Source organism: Phasianus colchicus, chromosome 1 (assembly GCF_987193195.1).
Source record: "Phasianus colchicus chromosome 1, bPhaCol1.hap1.1, whole genome shotgun sequence".
NCBI classification, from domain to species: Eukaryota; Metazoa; Chordata; class Aves; order Galliformes; family Phasianidae; genus Phasianus; species Phasianus colchicus.
This window is the reverse complement of record NC_143436.1, coordinates 133,935,958-133,954,814: the sequence shown is the minus strand read 5'-3', so window position 1 is coordinate 133,954,814 and position 18,857 is coordinate 133,935,958. Positions and strand designations below refer to the sequence as shown.

Below are 18,857 nucleotides of genomic sequence, written 5' to 3'. Positions count from 1 at the left end.
GGCCCACATGGCTTGAGAGGAGTGGCACAGTTATATGCCAACTAGTCATAGAAAGCCCAGCAAGGAAATCATCTTGTTTTGGGGGTTATTTAGTATGGAGGAGGCTCAGGGGAGACCTTACTGCTCTCTACAATGACCTGAAAGGAGGCTGTGGCGATGTGGGGATCAGCCTCTTCTCCCACATAACAGCGATAGAATGAGAGGGAATGGCCTCAAGTTGTGCCACGGGAGGTACAGGCTGGATACGAGGAAAAACTGCTTTACGCAGAGGGTGGTGAAGCATTGGGATGGGCTGTCCAGGGAAGTGGCAGAACCGTGACCCTGGAGCTATTTAAAAGACACGTAGCTGTGGTGCTTAGGGACACGGCGTAGCGGTAGACTCGGCTGCGCTGGATTAACGGCCGAACTCGATGACCTTGGGGCCGCTCCGACCTAAGTGATTCTGTGACTTCTGCCACCAGGACGCAGCAGAAGCAGGCCTGAGCCCGGATCCCCACGAGCGCCGGCAGAGGCCGGTTTGGCGGAACGCCGCCGGCTCGGCCCAACCCACGCCCCTCCCGGCTGCGCCACGGCGCGGGGCCGCACCGCGGGCTGCCCTCCCGTCCTCTCCGCAGAGCACCGCGAGGGGGCGCCGCAACCCCGCGGCACCCGCGGTCCGTCCGTGCGGAGGGAGGCGGAGAGGCGCGGGAGCGGCGCGCCCCGCCCCGCCCCGCCGTCACGTGTTCGGCTGCCGGCGCTCCCGCGCCTTTCTCGGCGGTGGCGTTACGCCGGGTGCCGGCCGGCAGGGGGCGCCTCGTCCGCGGGTTGGGCGGGGTGGGGGCGAGCCGGCCCGCCCGGCGCGCGCCGCTTGTTGACCGAGCGGCGGTTGGTGGCGCGAGACTCTCTCGTGACGCGCTCGCAGGAAGGGCGGGGGGGGAGGAGGGGCCGCTGCCGGGGACACCGAGAGGGGGAGGAGGGGGAAAGAAGGAAGGAAGGAAGGGAGAGCGGGGGAGAGCGCGGCCGGGCTGAGCGAGGCGGGGAGGAGGCGGCTGCTTGCGCCCGTGCCGGGGGGAACCGCGATGTGAAGCCCCGGCGGGGCAGGCGGTAGGCGGCGGCGCACGGGAATGCTCGTCTGGGACACAGCGGCGGAAGGTGAGCAGAGCGGCGGCGGCCGCCTCCCTTTCCCCTCGCGGCGCTGCGTGTTGGCGGCCCGGCGCGGCGGGGCCCGCGGCCTGGGCCCGACCCCGCTCCTCAACGGCGGGAAGAGGAGGAGGAGGAGGAAGAGGAAAGGGGGAGGGGGGGGGGGTTATGTAACCGCCGGCGGGGGCCCGGCGCGCGCGGGGAGGCGGGCGTTGTGCGGGGGGAGGGGGCGCGGAGCCCCCCGGGAGCGCGCGCGGGTTGCAAGTTGTGTTGGGGTGTGCCCGCTCCTGTGGCACGGCGCCGGCCGCACCTGTGTGCCCGTGCCCGGCTGTCACATGGGGCACGGCCGCAGACACAACACGGGGCTGCGGGGACGCCGCCGGCGCCGAAGCGGCGCAGGGGTCATTGCAGGGAAGTAGGTGGTGGCGGGGAGGAGGAGGAGGTGGGGTGGGTTTAAGGGGGGAGGGGGGTTTGGTCCGAGCCGTGTCGCAGCCCTGTGATCCCGCAACGCGGTTATCTGCCGCGTGGGCTGCGAGTTGTATTTGCTGAGCAATAGTGCCGGGCACGGCTCGTGCCTGCCGAACGCGAGGGCGGGCGTGAGCCGTGCCGCCGCTTCCTCCTTCCCCATCTCTCCCATGCTGCTGTGTTTTGCTGGCCGGTTGGCGTCGGCTTGACCTGCGGCTGTGATCGGGCAGCCACCCCCCCACCCTCCTCATTCCCTCCCTCCCTCCCTCCTCCCCCGTGGGAGATGCACCGTAACGGCATGGAAAGCCATGGAACAGACAGATAATATCGCCGGCACGTGATTGTTTTGGGTAGAAAATCCGCGTTGCGTGCTGCAATATTCCATTATTTCTGCTGCTTTCAAATCGATGTCGGCCTTCAAAATGTCAGGCCTGCGAATACGCCGCTTACGGTAATGGGAGATTTCCTTCATGAGAAGAAGAGTTGATGTTGATTGTGCATCGTGATTTAAAGTCCAGATCCAATCTCTAATTTGATGGCATAACCCGAAGGAGCAAAACCGGTGGATTGTAACTGCATGAGCTGAATTCTTTTTTCATTTATGTGCTGTTGTTGCTCTGATAGCATACTTTTAGCCTAATTGCTATTAGCTGTAGGAGACTATACTTAAATTTTATTTCTGCACTAGTTTGGTGTTATTAAGGTTTGTGACATTTAACACAGGAATCCGAATCTCTGGCAGATTCGTTGTTTGCCATCTTGCCTGAAGCGTGTGCTACTCATTCCCACTGTAATTGTCTTTCAGTCAATCCAGTTCTCCCACTGGACAGTGCACCAAATCCCTGTTAGTAAATAATCCCAAACTGTCAGACTGGAGGTCATTGGTAGGACAGGAGAGGCTCAGTGCAGACATCTGCCTTGTGACTTACCAGTGTTTGACTACTTGAAGATAAATTATTTAAAAACTAAAATGATAATAGCAAAAAAAAACCACAAAAAAACAACCAATCAAACACCAAACCATATTTCAAGCATCGGTAGTAAACTGTGTATTTGTGTACAGACAGTGTAAGTGTCTTCACACTAATTGGTACTGCAGAGGTGTCTCCAGGCCATCCCTCAGGAGAGCATGTGTGTACTCTCAGTGAGTCACAGCTTGGTGTGATGCAGTGTCTTGTTGCTGCCTGCTGAGCCAGATGAGCCTTTTCTCATCCCTTGACTGGGATGTCTGCTCTAAAAATGCCTCGTGAAAAATTTTCAGCCTTGCTGCCATCCCTTTCAGCTATTGGAGAGATTAAAAAAGAAATCAGCAGAGTCAGATACAAAAAACTGGCTTTGAGTACGCAGGAAAAATAATATGATTACACAGACTTTTTAATAAAACAGTTGTTTAGGACAAGTAGAGAAAGAATAACTTATCTGACCCTACCCATGTGCTTTCCCCATTTAATCTGTTAGCTATTGTTTATTTTATGAAGAATGATTTTTATATTAAACATCTTTCCGTTTTAATTAAAGGTGTATATTATTATCTCTGAGATCTCTGTCAGCTCTTAGCAGTTTGTTTGCCTGGTATAGCTGTAACAAGGGAGCTAAATAACCAAATGTTGAAGCCCTCCTCCAGGAATACAGTGTAGATTAATTTGATGATAGTGGCATGTGTTTACCTAAGCGTAGCAAAATTAAGAAGAATTGGAAGCAAATACAAATGAGAGTGGCCATGTAGTTATAAGGCATGTTGAAAGTAAGAAGCAAATCTAAGTGGATGCAGAAGAGCGTGAGGAACAAGTAAGGGATTCTCAAACGTGGTTCATGTAGTATAATTGTGGAAATACCTTTTTTTTTTTTTAAGAGACAAATATTTGGAGTGCTTCTCCCCAGTAACAGCCTTCTGCTTTGTTGTGGAAACCCGACAACTGTTTAATTGGAGAGACAGATGTTTTTAGGAAGAAGGACTTCTGGTGTCTGTGGTCCCCCTGCCTCTCTATTTCTTACGGAGTAACTGCTGCTCATGAGATAGCAATGAGAATTAGGAAACCCTTCTTCATTCTTCATGTTCAGTGGAGCTGAGATGAGTATGCAGAACAGCTTTAAATTCAGAGCAATGATGATAACTTCCTCTTGCTTGTCTTGTCCAAACTAACTGAAACTGTTGTAGTTAAGGAATCTATGACTATTAAGTTCATCTAAGAGAGATTTTTAATTTGGTATACTCACAGAATTGATTGTTTTGTCTTTCATATTCTTTGCAGCAACTGCTGAAGCAGACTCTGCCTCCTGAATTTCATTATTAGCTTTTGGAGAACATAAAATACTATCACTTTTTTCTTTTTTCTTCCTAATTCATTTCCTATCTTAAAGCTTCTTTAAGTAGGGTTACTAGTTGTGTTCCTCCTATTTAATAGAGCCAAACTTCATGGTTTAAAACTTAGTTGCTGGCATAAACAAAGTTCAGACATTTTGTGGGTGATGCTTCTACATTTAACTTGTGATTTTTACCAAATTCCAACATAAGGAAATTAACACTTGTTACCTCCTTATTTGGTTTGCTTGAGCTCGTAAAGACTTTTTAAGTTTCTTGATTTATAAAAGAAAGTAGTCCTGAGAAACAGATAATTTAGCTCAGGATAAATTATGTTGCTCAGGTACTGTGCAGAGCTGTTCCCATAAATGCAGATGGACTGGTTTGATTGCTAAAACCTGAAGTCTGTGATGATGCTGTGCAGAGTAGGGCTGAGATCTGCTCTGAATTTTCTTTACTTAGAGACTGGCCATCTTCTGGCAGGTCAAGACACACTGTAGGTTTTGGCAGAGGGTTGTTACAAACATTTCTGGTCAGCTGCCAGTTGTCAGTGAATCTTCAAAGTAAAATAAAGTTCTGTTGGCTGTGTTCATGACTTCATCCCTCTGAGGTGATTCTGATCAGCTGTTAGGCCAGGGCATGATGAGTAAGCATCTCGGACAAATGGTTGTTCTCCACTGAGATTAATTTGGAAACCTAAGCTGTTGATTTTTAAAGGAAGTCGTAAAATAAGTGATTAATTCTTACAGGTAGGAAAGCCCACACCCCTGTGTCACAATGACTGCATTTAACCGAGCAGAGTAAACGTATTTTACTGTTTTGTGTTTTTTAATACAACTCTTAATTCTGCTAAAGAAATAAGGTACTGGTTTGTAGTAAAAGGATACTGTGCTGGTTTCTGAGTCTGCCTTTTGTTTTAAGGAAACGTGAGATCATTGGGGAACAGGGAAAAGGGCTTTTCAGTCTCTGTTTCCTAGATTTCTGGAATTGCGTTTTTTGTAAGCTGTTAAAGCAATCCTTTGATTAAGCAGTCACAGGGATCAGGAGGTAAAGAATTAACATTTTAATTTCTTGTTGATAAGGATCTTAAAATAACATGTTTCCTCTCTGTAATAATTCCTGTAGTTTCTATGTTGATTTTTAACCTGCTAAGTTCTACAGGCCTCATGCTTGCCTGAGGAAGGCCATATTTGCTCTGTTGCCTTTTTGTATTGATATGTCTCTATTAAGTAGAGTGGTAACGTTGTTGTTTCAATGTCAGCTGTACTGAAAATACAACTTATAACCACTTTGGGCCAAGAATGCAGTTCAGATTTGAGTTTTATGCAGAGATATAACGAATTAGAGCTTTTTTGTTTTCTCCAATGAACTTCAAACTGTGTTTTTCCAAGGAAATACTGAATATCTCTTTCAGATGAATCTGAGAGGAAACTTGAGAGTATGTTGGATCAGATGAAAAGTTTGCCTTAACCTATACTGTCTGTAGAAGTTGCAAATAGTGGATACCAAGGTAAGAGTAAAGAGATAACCATACTGACATACTTCCTCTTTGTTCTCTGAGCTCCTTTAGCTTGTTACCTTAAAAAAAAAAAAAAAAAAAAAGGAATGATATAGATTCATAGGATCTTAAAATCCTTAGAGTTGGAAGAGGCCTTTAAGGGCCATCTAGTCCAACTCCCCTGCCATGAACAGGGACACCACATCTAGATCAGGTTGCCCAGGGCCTGATTCAGCCTCGCCTTGAAGGTTTCCAGGAACAGGGCATCAACCACATCCCTAGGCAACCTGTTCCAGTGCTTCACTACCCTTATTGTAAAATATTTTTTCTTTATCTCTAACTTAAATCTACCTTTTTTGAGCTTAAAGCCATTTTCCCTTGTTCTGTCACCACAGAGGTTGTGGATGCCCCATCCCTGGAGGCATTCAAGGCCAGGCTGGATGTGGCTCTGGTCTGGGGGTTGGTGACCCTGCACGTAGCAGGGGAGCTGAAACTAGATGATCATTGTGATCCTTTTCAACCCAGGCCGTTCTATGATTCTGTCATTTACATGTTTAGTGGCACCCATATGAGTGTAGAGAGATGGTCCTTCTTAATATTTGACATCACATACAGCTTGAGCCTGACAAAGTGGATGTCTTATCTGACTTTCCCTGAAGAGCCTGGCCTGCTCAGCATCTGCTCAGTGTACACTGATAACACTGAGTTCAGCAGAAAGCACAACTGCCCTGGGTGTCTCTAGTAGAAAATAATTTGCAGAGAAGAAATGGAGCCTTCTCATTACCTTAGAGCATTGTTCCAGCGTGCAGATTTGTTTTTATCTTCTAGTATTACTGAAGTGGCTAATTGGGATGCTGGATAAATCAGGAGATCAGCAAAAAGTTTAACGTGCATCTGTGCACTCACACCTGCGTGCATGGAAAAATACATCTGTATGTATGCATGTATATCCAAGCAAATACATAAAATCAATCAAAACCCTTATCTCTTTCAAGAGATTTCACCAATATGCTTACTTCATGCCCAGGGGACCTAGGAAACATGAAGATGGTGTGTGTCAGAAGTTTTCTCCAGAACAGTTCCACTGAATTCATTGTTAAAAATTTCAGAGCATCTACAGGTTCCTTGTTTTGGACACCTCTTAAAATTTCTACCTGTTTTTTAATCTATTCAAGAACACTTATACCTTCACTTACCCATTTTTCCTGCCTTGTTAAATTTTTCTTCAGCTTTTTAGACACTCCCTCTAGTTGTGCTTAGGAAGCCTTAAATCATTCAGTAGCAGTAACTCATTATTTGGAATAAGAGATCTTTGTTTACATGTGCTGCCTGCTTGCTGCTTTACCTGCATTTCATTGCAGGCTTCATGGGTAAGACACGAGTTCTGGGAGTGGATGCTGTCAGGCTGCAGTACGCCCAGATTTTCATTTCCTAAGCAAGTTTTATTGATTTATTCAGTTCAACAAACAAAAAACCAACCAGCTCACCCTCTCCTGTCAAAGAAAAGAATAGCATAGTTCTCTATTCTTAAATACTATGAGCAGCTAAACATATGTATGCTTGGAGGAAGAATACCCAACTTACGTATTTATCTCACTTATTCTTTCAGATACTGAAGTCCAAGAAATTTACTTTTTGGTTTGATTTACAGTCTGTTCAGTGTATTGCTATTGAGAATTCTAATTCTCAAGTTGTCTAATTCAAGTGGTTTCTTGTCCTCATTTGACTTAATGATTTTATTCTGGAATCTGGGCACTTAGAAGTTGGCATAAAGATTGTGAGTGTGCTCTGTCCTCTTGGGGACATTCCTGTGCCCCAAAGAGTATGAGTACTAAAAGAAATAATGAAGCTGGTTGCTGACATCTAAATTTGCCAGTGTATTGCAGCAATAAGACTATTTGAACTAAGCAGTGACTTGAGCTACATGGTTGAATATATCATTGACAATTTGTGGGAGAAGCCACTTGTTACTGAGGAACTTTAGGGATGGGATGGGGGAAATATTACCGAATAATGCAGAAATGTTGAAACGGAGGCCAGAGTCTTCTATGAGCAGAAGAAAAATTCAACCAAGTTAAACCTCTAGTGTGACAAGCTCTAAATGGACTGTAGCTGCTACTGAGTGTTATTCCTAGAGGGGAATGAAACATTGACAGTTGGTCTCAAATTGAATCTGGCTTGCTATTTTTCAGAGAACTAACCATCTCAAATGCCATGTATAAAAGCAAAAAGACTGTCTTGTTGAAAACAGATTGCTCAAAGCTAGTGCAGACTGTGCAGTGATGTACTGTCTTACACTAGGACAGCAAGTCCTCTGCTGTGTTCTGTACCCTGTGTTCGTGGTTCCTTAAGCTGTAACAGTTCAAAAAAAGAAAATAAAGTCATCTGTCCCAGACTCCAAGTCATTCGGAAAAAGGTGTTAAAATTTTTGTTCTGTACAGCTCTTTGTGTAAATGGTTAAGTGCTGAACAACTGCTTTAGGCAGTTGTGATGATGAGCCAACAAAATAAGTGCATCTTTCTTGGTGCTTGTATTGAAGGCATTTAGTAGTTGATGTGAAAGTAAACTGATCTGAAATAAAGACCATTTTTGCAGAAATTGCCGTTTTGGAAACTGAAATAATTTGTTTAGCAAGGAGGTCCTGTGTCTTTTTCTGGGAGAGAGCTAGCACGGGAGGTCAGAGTACCATTTGCCAGCTGGAACAGGGAAGTGATTGTCCCCCTGTACTCAGCTCTGGTGAGGCCGCACCTTGAGTGCTGTGTCCAGTTTTGGGCCCCGCACTGCAAGAAAGACATTGAGGCCATGGAGCGTGTTCATAGAAGGGCGACAAACTGGTGAGGGGTCTGGAGCACAGGCCTTATGAGGAGCGGCTGAGGGAGCTGGGATTGTTCAGTCTGGAGAAGAGGAGGCTCAGGGGAGACCTTATTGCTCTCTATAACTACCTGAAGGGAGGTTGTAGTGAGCTGGGGGTCAGCCTCTTCTTTCTTGTAACTGGTGATAGGACTAGAGGGAATGGCTTCAAGCTGCACCAGGGAAGATTCAGGCTGGACGTTAGGAAATACTACTTTTCTGAAAGAGTGGTCAGGCACTGGAATGGGCTGCCCAGGGAGGTGGTGGAGTCACCGACCCTGGAGGTGTTCAAGGAATGTTTGGATTTTGTGTTGAGGGATATGGTTTAGTGAGAACTATTGGTGATAGGTGGGTGGTTGATTGGGTGGTCCTGTGGGTCTTTTCCAACCTTGGGGATTCTATGAGTTTATGGGGTTTTTTTGCTGCCAGACTCAAATGAAAGAATGCAGGGAACACGGTTTTAGAATAGTCATCTTCACTTCAATTTCTTTAGGAATTGATTCTGAAGAACTGTTTTTCCATTCATTATGTGGGTTGTGTGGGTGTCACCTTTCTAGGCAATGCTGTGGGTACTCATCTTTTTGAAAAATACTATTTCTAAATTTCTCACTCCCACTAGCAGTTTTGTGTCCATTATTTGACTGAACACGATTGTTCTTTGCTAACATACTTTCCTCAGGTTACTTACAGAAGGAAGTACTGTTGGATGGTTTTGGAGACAGATTTTTTTTTCATTTCTGTTGCTTTAAAATACCATCAGAGTTGAATTGCAGAACAGGTCTTGCTGGTGAGGCAGTAATACAGGTGCTTATAGTTGGAAGTGTTTATAATATGGGCACATGGGAATTAAGATGGGAAGCAGGCTTAGCTCCTGTGCTGTTTGATTGTAACTCTCATGGAAAACTTTGTTGTGAAAAAAAACAAGATAATCTGCTCTCATTCATTAGGGGAGGATGTAAGTAGGGCTAGTGCAAATGTGTGTCCCCATTCACGGCACAGTTGGTTGATTATAGCGGTGACTTAAAAGTTGTTTTCCAAAAATGGTTGAAATAGTCTTCAAGTTGTATCAGCAGTGAATGGACCAGTCCTACTCACTCCTTTTTCTGGCTCATCTGCTTTGGCTTTGTGCGATTCTGTTGAGACTCAGTTCAGAACACCTAAAAGGTGAGAAACTAGCGTATATAATCGTAAGATTTTTTTCTGATTCAGCAAGCTGTATTGGCACATAGCAGCAGTCATAAGGGTCATGTGAATGCAGAGTTAGAGTAGAAGGTAGGAAGAAGGGATAAAGCCTGTTAGGCTATCAGAGGTTGAAGAGCAGTTTCATTCCTTTTGGCAGCTTGCAGACATTGAGTTGATTCATCCATCTTGTGAAAATTCACCCTGAGTGTTTATTTCCAATCTAGAATAAAATTCAGTTGCTTTGCAACGTCCTACTTAGTTTAACATAGAACGGTGTTGTTAACTCAAGTGCCTCAAATCATAGGTCTCTTTAAAAAAAAAAAAAAAAAAAAAGGCAACTTGAACTATCTTTATTTTGAAATTCCTTTATTGGATTCTGAGATTTTTAGTATGTAGTAAAAAAAAAAAAAAAAAAAAAAAAGATACAGACTCTGTTGCAGCAGCTTTTTTCCAGAAGACTCAGCCAAGAATAGGTCTCATGTGCTGAGAAATGTGTAAACATGTAAGACAGTTCTTTCCTCAACAAACTTGCAGCCTAGTGCCAAGCAGAGTGGTGAGTTTGATGTGGGAGCTGGAACCTAAATGCATGAAACTCAAACAGGCCACAGAGTACCCGTTTGATGGAAACAACTTTTAAGTCCTGCTGAGCTGGGATGGATGGATTCAATCTATGGTTCAGGCAGAAGATTCTGATATTCATTAACAGTGGCCTGAGATAGCTGCACTTCTGGTAGCACTAGAGTTGCACCTTCAAAAGTACTGTTTGTGGTTGAATAAATTAATTAAATCAGTTTAATTTGCATTAAAGGGTATTGATAGTGTTCATGCTGCTCAGAAAAACAATGTATGTTACTGTATTATACTCCCATTCAACTTTCAGTAATTAGAGATTGGGTTACCTGCATTAGAAGCCATGCTTTGCATTTTAGACACAGGTCTGGCAGGGCTGACTGTTGAGTCATGTTGCAGCCTCTGGTTGTCTTTATTAATAGTTTATGTGCTTTCACATACTGCAAAGTGTAAATTCTGCCAGACTGGAGTTGATCACTTGAAGAGGCAAGGGAAATGTTCTGCATAATGGAAAAGGGAATGCTGAAGCAGTGCTGACTCAAATCTGGGCAGGACTGGTACTGACCTGGAATTAAAAAGCATATGGGAATCTGTAGTAGGCGTGGCGAGGAGACGGTGTGTGACGGGGTCAGGTTCCCTATGCTCAGGGCTTGCCAGGTGCTGTCCCACGATAGGACAGCGTGAATGCAAGGGGTGTAGACAAAGCGGGACGAGAATATTTAAGTGCCTGCTACATTTTAATAAACGCCATTTTGCTTCACCTATACTTGGGGTCTGTGTGAGCATTTGGCCCCGACCTGGTATGGGGTCGGTTTCGCTGGCAAAGCAGCACCTTATGGGGTGGAAAACGAGTGTTGCAGAGAGAACGGCAACAAATGGTGACCCCGACGTGATTCACCCTGTGAGTAGTAGCTGCCAACATTCACTTCTTATAGAGCCACCGAAGACGATATTCTGTGCTCTTATGCATTTTCTCCATAATATCTGTGGTTTTGGTCTGGGTTTGTCTGTCATCTGAACTATCCCAGATATCTGAAAGCCTCCTTATAACCACATTGTCTTGATTTTAAAGTATTTCAAAGAAATAACTTTCCTGAATCAGATACTTAAATACTTAACATCAGCATTCATGTCTACATCCCTTGTTTTACAGTCAAAAATATCACAGTTGCCATGCAAATCTTATATATACGTGAACAGGTTTATAGAATTCATAAAATAGATATGACCTTTTATTTCATTAAATGATCTGTGAAGTTTGATTAACAGTCTTTAATAATAAAATCGAGTGGTTGTGGATTGAGAAGTATAATGTGAGGCCTATAAACCATTGTGCAGCGGGACATTACGTATCGTTTCCAAGTGTGTGATATTGACTATATCTGAGCTACTGGTCATGTACAAAGCATCAGAACTCTTAGGTAGTCTTCTAGCTTCAGTTTTGAAAAACATCTCCCAGTAGAAATGTGAACTTTAGTTAAAGAATCCTACTTTGCCAAACGCTGAGATTTATACTGTGTGTACTCCTGAAAGTCACAGGGCCAAACTGTGGTAATTATGAGGACAGGAGTTCTTAATATGACTGTTCTATATATATATATATATGTATATATAACCTTGAAAACTTCTTCCTCTTGCACAGAAACAGAAAAACTTAGATTCTGTTCTTAGGAATACTGCTTCAATCATTACAGACTACTGTGCAGTTACAGAGTTTGTTTGGGATTCATTTGTGTTTTCAGGTCCAGAGCATAAGCATTTCAGTTTTATTTAAAAACTTTTTTTTCTGTGCAAAGAGTCATTTTGTAGATTGCCTTTGTTCTGGAAATGCCCTGAAAATGATGTGTTACGGTGGTTCACTTTACCAAGTCCCCTCTATTGATTCTCCACACCACCACTTTGAGGGCTCTTCACAAAGCATTTCTCTTACTCATCCCTTCGTCCTGATTCTGTAGAGAGAACATCGTATCATCTTTTCAGTTCTTGTTTTGTGAAGCAGTGAACATGCTTAAAGTCTTGCTTAACTTTTTTCTCTGATTTACTGTGTCTTGTGCAAGATATTTTTTACATTCATTTGTTCCTTAGGTTTTAGAAAAACAGCTCTGGAGGTTATCTTCATTTTTAAAGAAAAAGTTGCACGGGAAGCTCAAAGCTTTAGCAGGATCATTGAACAGTCCAGGTTGGAAGAGACCTTGAAAGAATATCAGGTGCAGCCTTTCAGGAGAAAAGGGAACCTGGCTGAGATTGTCTGTCACCCTGTCCGGTCACATACTGAAAACCTCCAGTGATGGAGACTGCATGTCACTGGGGAGGCTGTTCGAGTGACCAGTTATTCCCACTGTAAAAAAAAAATCATAGAATCACAAGGTTGGAAACGACCTGTAAGATCATCTAGTCCAACTGTCTTCATTTTACCACTGCTACCACAAGAACTAAACCAGATCTCGCAGCTCCTCATCCAGACGCCTCTTGAACACTGCTGGGGACGGGGACTCCACCACCTCCCTTGGCAGGCCATTCCAGTGCCTGACCACCCTCTGAGAGAAAAAGTTTTTCCTCATGTCTAACCTAAACCTCCTCTGATACAACTTGTGGCCATTTTCCTGGGTCCTGTTTGTTGCCTGGGAGAAGAGGCCAAACCCCTCCTCACCACAACCTCCCTTCAGGAAGTTGTAGAGTGTGATGAGGTCTCCCCTGAGCCTGCTCTTCTCCAGACTGAACAATCCCAGCTCCTTCAGCTGCTCCTCACAGGACTTGTGCTCCAGACCCCCCACCAGTTTTGTTGCCCTTCTCTGGACACATTCCAGAAGAACGTGCCTCAATGTCTTTCCTGTAGTAGGGCCCAAAATTGAACACAGTACTCGAGGTGTGGCCTCACCAATGCTGATTACAGGGGGATGATTACCTCAGTGCTCCTGCTGGCCACACTATTTCTAATGCAGGCCAGGATGCTGTTGGCTCTCTTGGCCACCTGGGCACACTGCTGGCTCATGTTCAGCTGAGCATCAACCAACACCCCCAGGTCCCTTTCCTCTTCACAATCATCCAGCCACTCATCCCCAAGCCTGTAATGCTGCATGGCTTTGTTGAACCTCATCCCATTCACCTCAGCCCAGTGATCCAGCTTATCTAAATCCCTCTGAAGGGCCTCCCTACCCTCAGGCAGATCCCCACCACCTCCCAACTTGGTGTCATCTGCAAACTTACTGAGGGTACACTCAATCCCCTCATCTAGGTCATCAGTAAAGATATTAAACAAGATAGGCCCCAGTACCGACCCCTGGGGGACACCACTTGAAACAGGTCACCAGCTGGACTTCACTAACCACCACCCGTTGGGCACGTTCCTCTAGCCAGTTTCTTACCCAAAGGAGTGTGTACCTGTCCAGGCCATGGGCAGCCAGTTTCCCCAGAAGAAGCCTGTGAGAGACTGTATCAAAGGTTTTGCTGAAGTCTAGGTAGACTACATCAACAGCCTTTCCCTCATCTACCAGTCTGGTCACCCAGTCATAGAAGGAGATGAGGTTGGTCAAGCACGACCTGCCTTTCGTGAACCCGTGCTGACTGGGCCTGATTCCCTGGACACCATGCACATGCCGTGCGATCTCACCCAAGATGATTTGCTCCATTACTTTCCCCGGTACCGGGGTCAGGCTAACAGGCCTATAGTTCCCCGGATCCTCCATACGGCCCTTCTTGAAGATGGGAGTCACATTAGCAAGCCTCCAATCCTCTGTGACCTCTCCAGTTAACCAGGAGCACTGCTAGATGGTCGAGAGCGGCTCAGCAGTCACCCCCCCAGCTCCCTCAGCACACAAGGGAGGAGGCCATCTGGTCCCATGAACTTGTGACAGCCCAGATGGAAGAGGAGCTTTCTGACTCTCTCCACCTGAATCGCTGGGGGTATATTCTGAGTGACGTCCAAGACTTCCAGATCAGGGCATAAAATGCCCAGAGGATATCCGGTCTGGTATTAAAGGCAGATGTAAGGAAGGTACTGAGGACCTTCTTTTGCCATTGATATATTTATAAAAGGATTTTTTATTGTCTTTTACTACAGTGGCCAATCTGAGTTCAAGTTGGGCTTTTGCCTTCCTAATTTCCTCCCAGCATTCCTTTGCTACTCCCTTGTAATCTCCCCAAGTAGCCTGTCCCTTCTTCCAGAGGACGTAGACTCTCTTTTTCTCCCTGAGTCTCAACAGTAAGTTCCCAGCACATCCACACCGGTTGTCTACCCCTAATGTCTTATATCAAGATAAGTCCTGAAGCAGCTTGTACCTGTGGTCTCTTGTCTTTTCCATGTGACTCCTTGTGAACAGAGTGGTGGAGATTCTCCCTATTCCAGAAACCTTGGTTTATCACTGAGTTTGTGAAACTGCATAGGAAGAAATTAAATAATCCCCAACTTTTAGGGGGTAACCCAGAGAGAGATGTCTAGTAATCATTGGAATACTGTGTTTAGAATTGAAGGGGCTGGGTCAAAAATCATCATCTGCCAAGGAAATTGTAAATCATTATCAGATGTTGAAAGTAGATATTGCAGCCTAGTTTCTTCAGTTTTGAGGACTCTAGGAAGACAACTTCTGAGCAATTCATACATTGTGTTTTTTAACGTGCTAACCTAAAGGAGTTGTGTTTATCTAATTTTTAGTTAATCACAGCTGTGTCTCAGTTTATGATTTTTGTTTGCTCCACTGGTTGTGATGGTCTGATCTATTGGCCTCACCTCCCTGTGTCCTAAATAGGAATTTCATTTTTCAAGGTTTCAGGAAAGTTTCCTCTCATGGAAAAGTTCTTTGGTTTAGCAGGTATTGGGTAGTTCTGTTTTCATTTTACTGATAGTGGAAGGATTTACAGACAACCTCTTGCTTATTGAAATACAGAGCTCAGAATAGCTAATGTTCTGGTCAAGAACTTTGTGATTGAAATCAAGAACATATCTGTGTATCTGGCTGAGATTGTATAAGACCCACATAGTCTTACTGGTGACTTATGTGGGTCTTATACAGTCTCAGCCAGATACATTTGAATTACAGTTTACATGAGTTGATGGAAAATCCACAAGAAACATGAGTAGCTAGAGAGAAAATGTGACATAATGGGGAGAGATGGCATTATTTTGGTTGTTGATGTAGAGCTAATCTCCTTGACAAATGATTAATCTTGATAATTATATACATGTGTGTAGGTTATGTATCAAATTACAGCAAACATGAGAAGAATAGAACCAGGTGCATTGTGGTCTTCCTGTGTTTGCAGAGATCCTGAAACACCCCACTGAAGTGTGTTATACTTGCTTTGCTTCAATTCTGTTGGTACCTAATCTGGCATGTTCACAATGTTACATGAAAATGGTCATATTTCTGAAAACCTGCCTGCAGCTGACTTTTTTTTTCTGCAATGAGACATGCCTGCAGTCCAGGGGGATTTAGCTGGATTTCAGAGTATGCCTGCTTGGTAACTCGAGAACAAAAGGGACTTAAGAGAAGGCTGCAATTCGAATTTTAGCCAAGTTTTGCAGAGGAAATAATATTTTAATGTGGTAAATCAGGCAGTCTCCAGAACAGTGCATGCAGGTGTCTGGATAGGTAAATGACCAGAGTGGGTAATTATCTCCTTATACACCTGCATATACATACTGGTAGGCTGAAGAGCAAGGAAGATTCTGTGCTCCACTACTTTGTGATTCTGTGCGTAGTCCAAAGAGTAGATATCTTCTCAAAAGCAGAAGAGGAAGAGGAAAAAATCAGTTGACTTCCTCTTATGTTATAAACTGCATTTTCATGCATTTGGATGGGTTATACAGAAATATTTAATAAAATAAAAGTGATTGGCTTAAATCTTAGTTTCAGTGTATACCAGGTCCTATTCCTGTCATCATGCTAAGAGCTTGTAGCCCTAAAAGGCAAAAGTGTTTGTAGTTTAGGGACTAGTTAGAATAAAAAGTGAGAGATGCAATATAGCAGCAGTGACCTCCTGATCAGACTGCACCGTTAATCAGTACTTGAAAATTGGTGTTACAGCAGCTATAGTCAGTGTGGATCACTTGGGTACAGTGAGCAGTTGGCCACAGTCCAAAACATTTCTTTCTCTCCACCAGTTCTGTTGTAGCTCACTAATGGCTCATCTGGGGACACTGCTGTGTACAGCTCATGGTCTGGGGATAAGTGTGTTACATAACTGAAAGCTGTAATTTGGCTGGCTAGGTTTATTTTTTAAAGAAATCTAGCTGTAGATTGTACTGTGTCATTTAAACAACTGACTTTTCATTGGAAAAAAAACTTTTTTCTTTTTCTTTTATGTAATTCTATTGCACTGAAACAACAAATGTTTGGACCTGTTATGATTAGCTCTAAATCCACTGGTAAAATAATCCACTTTCATGCTGGGAGGTGTCTGCTTGCATCTCACCACATAGGTAATATTAAAAATGAAAGAGAAGACTCTTGTTTGGGGAAATATTTTTCATGAATGGTAGCAATGGTATTTAAGAACCTTCTGGTTTTCACTGTTTATAGGAGAGGTATGATGAGCAAAGTACTGAACTTTGTAAGGACTTTTTTCTATAACTTACTACAAAATTGACTAACTGGAATTGTATGCAATTTTTTAGTTTGTGTTAAAGGCAACTCATACACTTCAATGTCTGGGCATTGTAATCTTTGTGATATTCTACAGGAGGCGTCGCTGAAATGTCACTGACAATATTACTGAACATCTAACTGTGCATTTTTCTTTTATGCAGAAGCTTCAGTATGAGGCGAGGTGGATGGAGGAAACGGGCTGGTGAAGGCGATGGCTGGGGAGGATGGGTATGTTTCAAACCAAGTGATTTTTACTTATTTATTTGCTTTTAAAAAAACAAATGGCATTATGGCTGAGAAGGGCTTAGAATTTTGTTAAATATACTGAAGGTATGCTGTAAATTGAACTCTTTTGCTTCGCTTGTAAAACTTAATTCTTAAAATTTCTTTTGAACATCAGTCATGTGTTGAAGTCTTAACTTATGGTCATCAGCTAAAGTGACTTATTAGGATATACAGAATCTTGAGTAGCTTTAACCACCACTTAAAAACTAAACCAAGTAATTTTAAGAATATTTTTAGATGTTATCACTACAGTCTTTATTGCTGAACAAACACTGTGAGAGCTTTGGCTTAGCATCTAAACTCGCATCACTCCCGATTTCTGTTTTCTTTCTTCCATAAGAACATTTTTAGAGATAGAATTTTTTTTCTTAGAGAATAAGAATAAAGAAGTATGAAATAAGTCCTGGCATTCTGGCAGAAAGATGCAGTTTATCTTGCAGATAAGAATTTTAAGTTGAGGATTTGGTGTTTTTTGTTTGCAAGATGAATGTGTCTTTTGTATGTCAGCAAAAATCAATTTGAGGGAATGTTGCATACTTTTCCAGCTTCCTGTAACTTGCTTATTTTAGTCTGTAAACATAAAATAAGACTGGCATAATGAATTTGGTTTTCTTTGTTTGTTTGTTTTTAATTTAAAAACTAGGGAGGGTACATGTCAGCAAAGGTTAAGAAACTGGAGGATCAGTTCCGGTCAGATTCAGCCATACAACATCAGAGGGATGGAAATTCATCAAGTATCTTTAGTGGCGTCGCCATCTATGTCAACGGCTTTACAGGTGAAGCTTTTGTTTTTTAAGGATCTGTTATGTCTTGTTGCAGTGTCTACTTACTATCCTAACTGGAGTAAAGAAATGTGAAATACAATTGTTTGCAGCTAACTATGTAGCAGTTATTGTGTATCTTAAGTTTTGTGTTTAACTTTACTTTGTATTTCATGATAAAGGTTTTCTATATGAAATCACATTTACTTTCTGAATATAAATATTACTTTACTAAATCATTTACATGAATGGTCACTGATAAGAATAGGAAATATTTTTTCTGCCTTTTACAAGTCTTCACTTACTATTTCACTTACTAAAAGTGAAAAGAAACGTAGAACTCTGAGTGGACAATACATTTGTTAAGCAGTTAATGTTTTTAAATCCCTTTTAGTACCTCTATACTTCTACAAATTCAAATGTTACTCTTTCAAACTGATAATGGTTGCATTGGACACACAGCATATTTGTTAAATTTATGTTTGGGTGGATGTATAGGGATTTTCTTGCTCAGAGTGGTGTAATACTTGAGACAGTGAACCCATCAATATTGAAAGAGCCAAGGCATAGTTATGCATTGCCTGTATCTGGTGGACTGACAAGTGCAATGCATGTTAACTGGAGTAAGATTTTTAATCTACCATACGTATATTCACATTTCTCCTGGGTTCCCTAAAGCAGCTTAATAACCTTTTTGAAACTTCCCAGAAGCCGTATTCAGGGACCTATGCCAAGAATGTTGTTACTGTTACATAACTGATGTGTGCAGCATCTGTGATACCGAGCACGGCTAGTTTGAGCATGGGGAAGAGCTGTGATTCACACAGTCTGAAAAAGATTAAACTATTAATACGGGCTGGATCAGATATTTAATACAGATGGTTTCTTTGTTGAAACTCCAGCATTTACTTAGTGTTCAGGGCAGTAGTTCCTGAATAGGGATCCACAAGATGGATGTTTGCAGGACTGGAGAAGGAGGCAGAATACTTTGAAGACCACGTGCAGTATCTTTAGTTAAGTTAGGTGGTTAAATTGTTTTGATAGTTGACAATAAGCCTCTGGAGAGAATTGTTGCTTAATTATTACAAAAATAAATTTATTCTTCCTTCCTCTGTTGATGGACTCTTGGTATCTTGTGCCTAATGTACCATTCAAAGCATCTGTTCTTGTTAGAGCTCACCCTAACCTTTTAGTGCCAAGGTGACACCACTGCAAAGGTTTTTGAAAAGCTTTTTCTTTTC

The 18,857-nt window shown here is 43.2% G+C and overlaps 1 protein-coding gene across 3 annotated transcripts in view; it reads left to right on the top strand.

The window, feature by feature from the left end:
- The first annotated feature begins 829 nt into the window (after window positions 1-829).
- REV1 (REV1 DNA directed polymerase) overlaps window positions 830-18,857 on the top strand; it is a 56,130-nt gene continuing 38,102 nt past the window's right edge. Inside the window, exons 1-4 of one of the 3 annotated variants that reach the window (XM_031605219.2) lie at window positions 830-1,131; window positions 5,301-5,396; window positions 16,732-16,798; window positions 17,499-17,631. In XM_031605219.2, coding sequence (XP_031461079.2) covers window positions 16,742-16,798; window positions 17,499-17,631 — 190 coding nt within the window. In that variant the 5' untranslated portion in view covers window positions 830-1,131; window positions 5,301-5,396; window positions 16,732-16,741. The remainder of the gene's footprint in view (window positions 1,132-5,300; window positions 5,397-16,731; window positions 16,799-17,498; window positions 17,632-18,857) is intronic. The other 2 variants (XM_090127301.1, XM_031605218.2) reach the window with 2 other exon arrangements.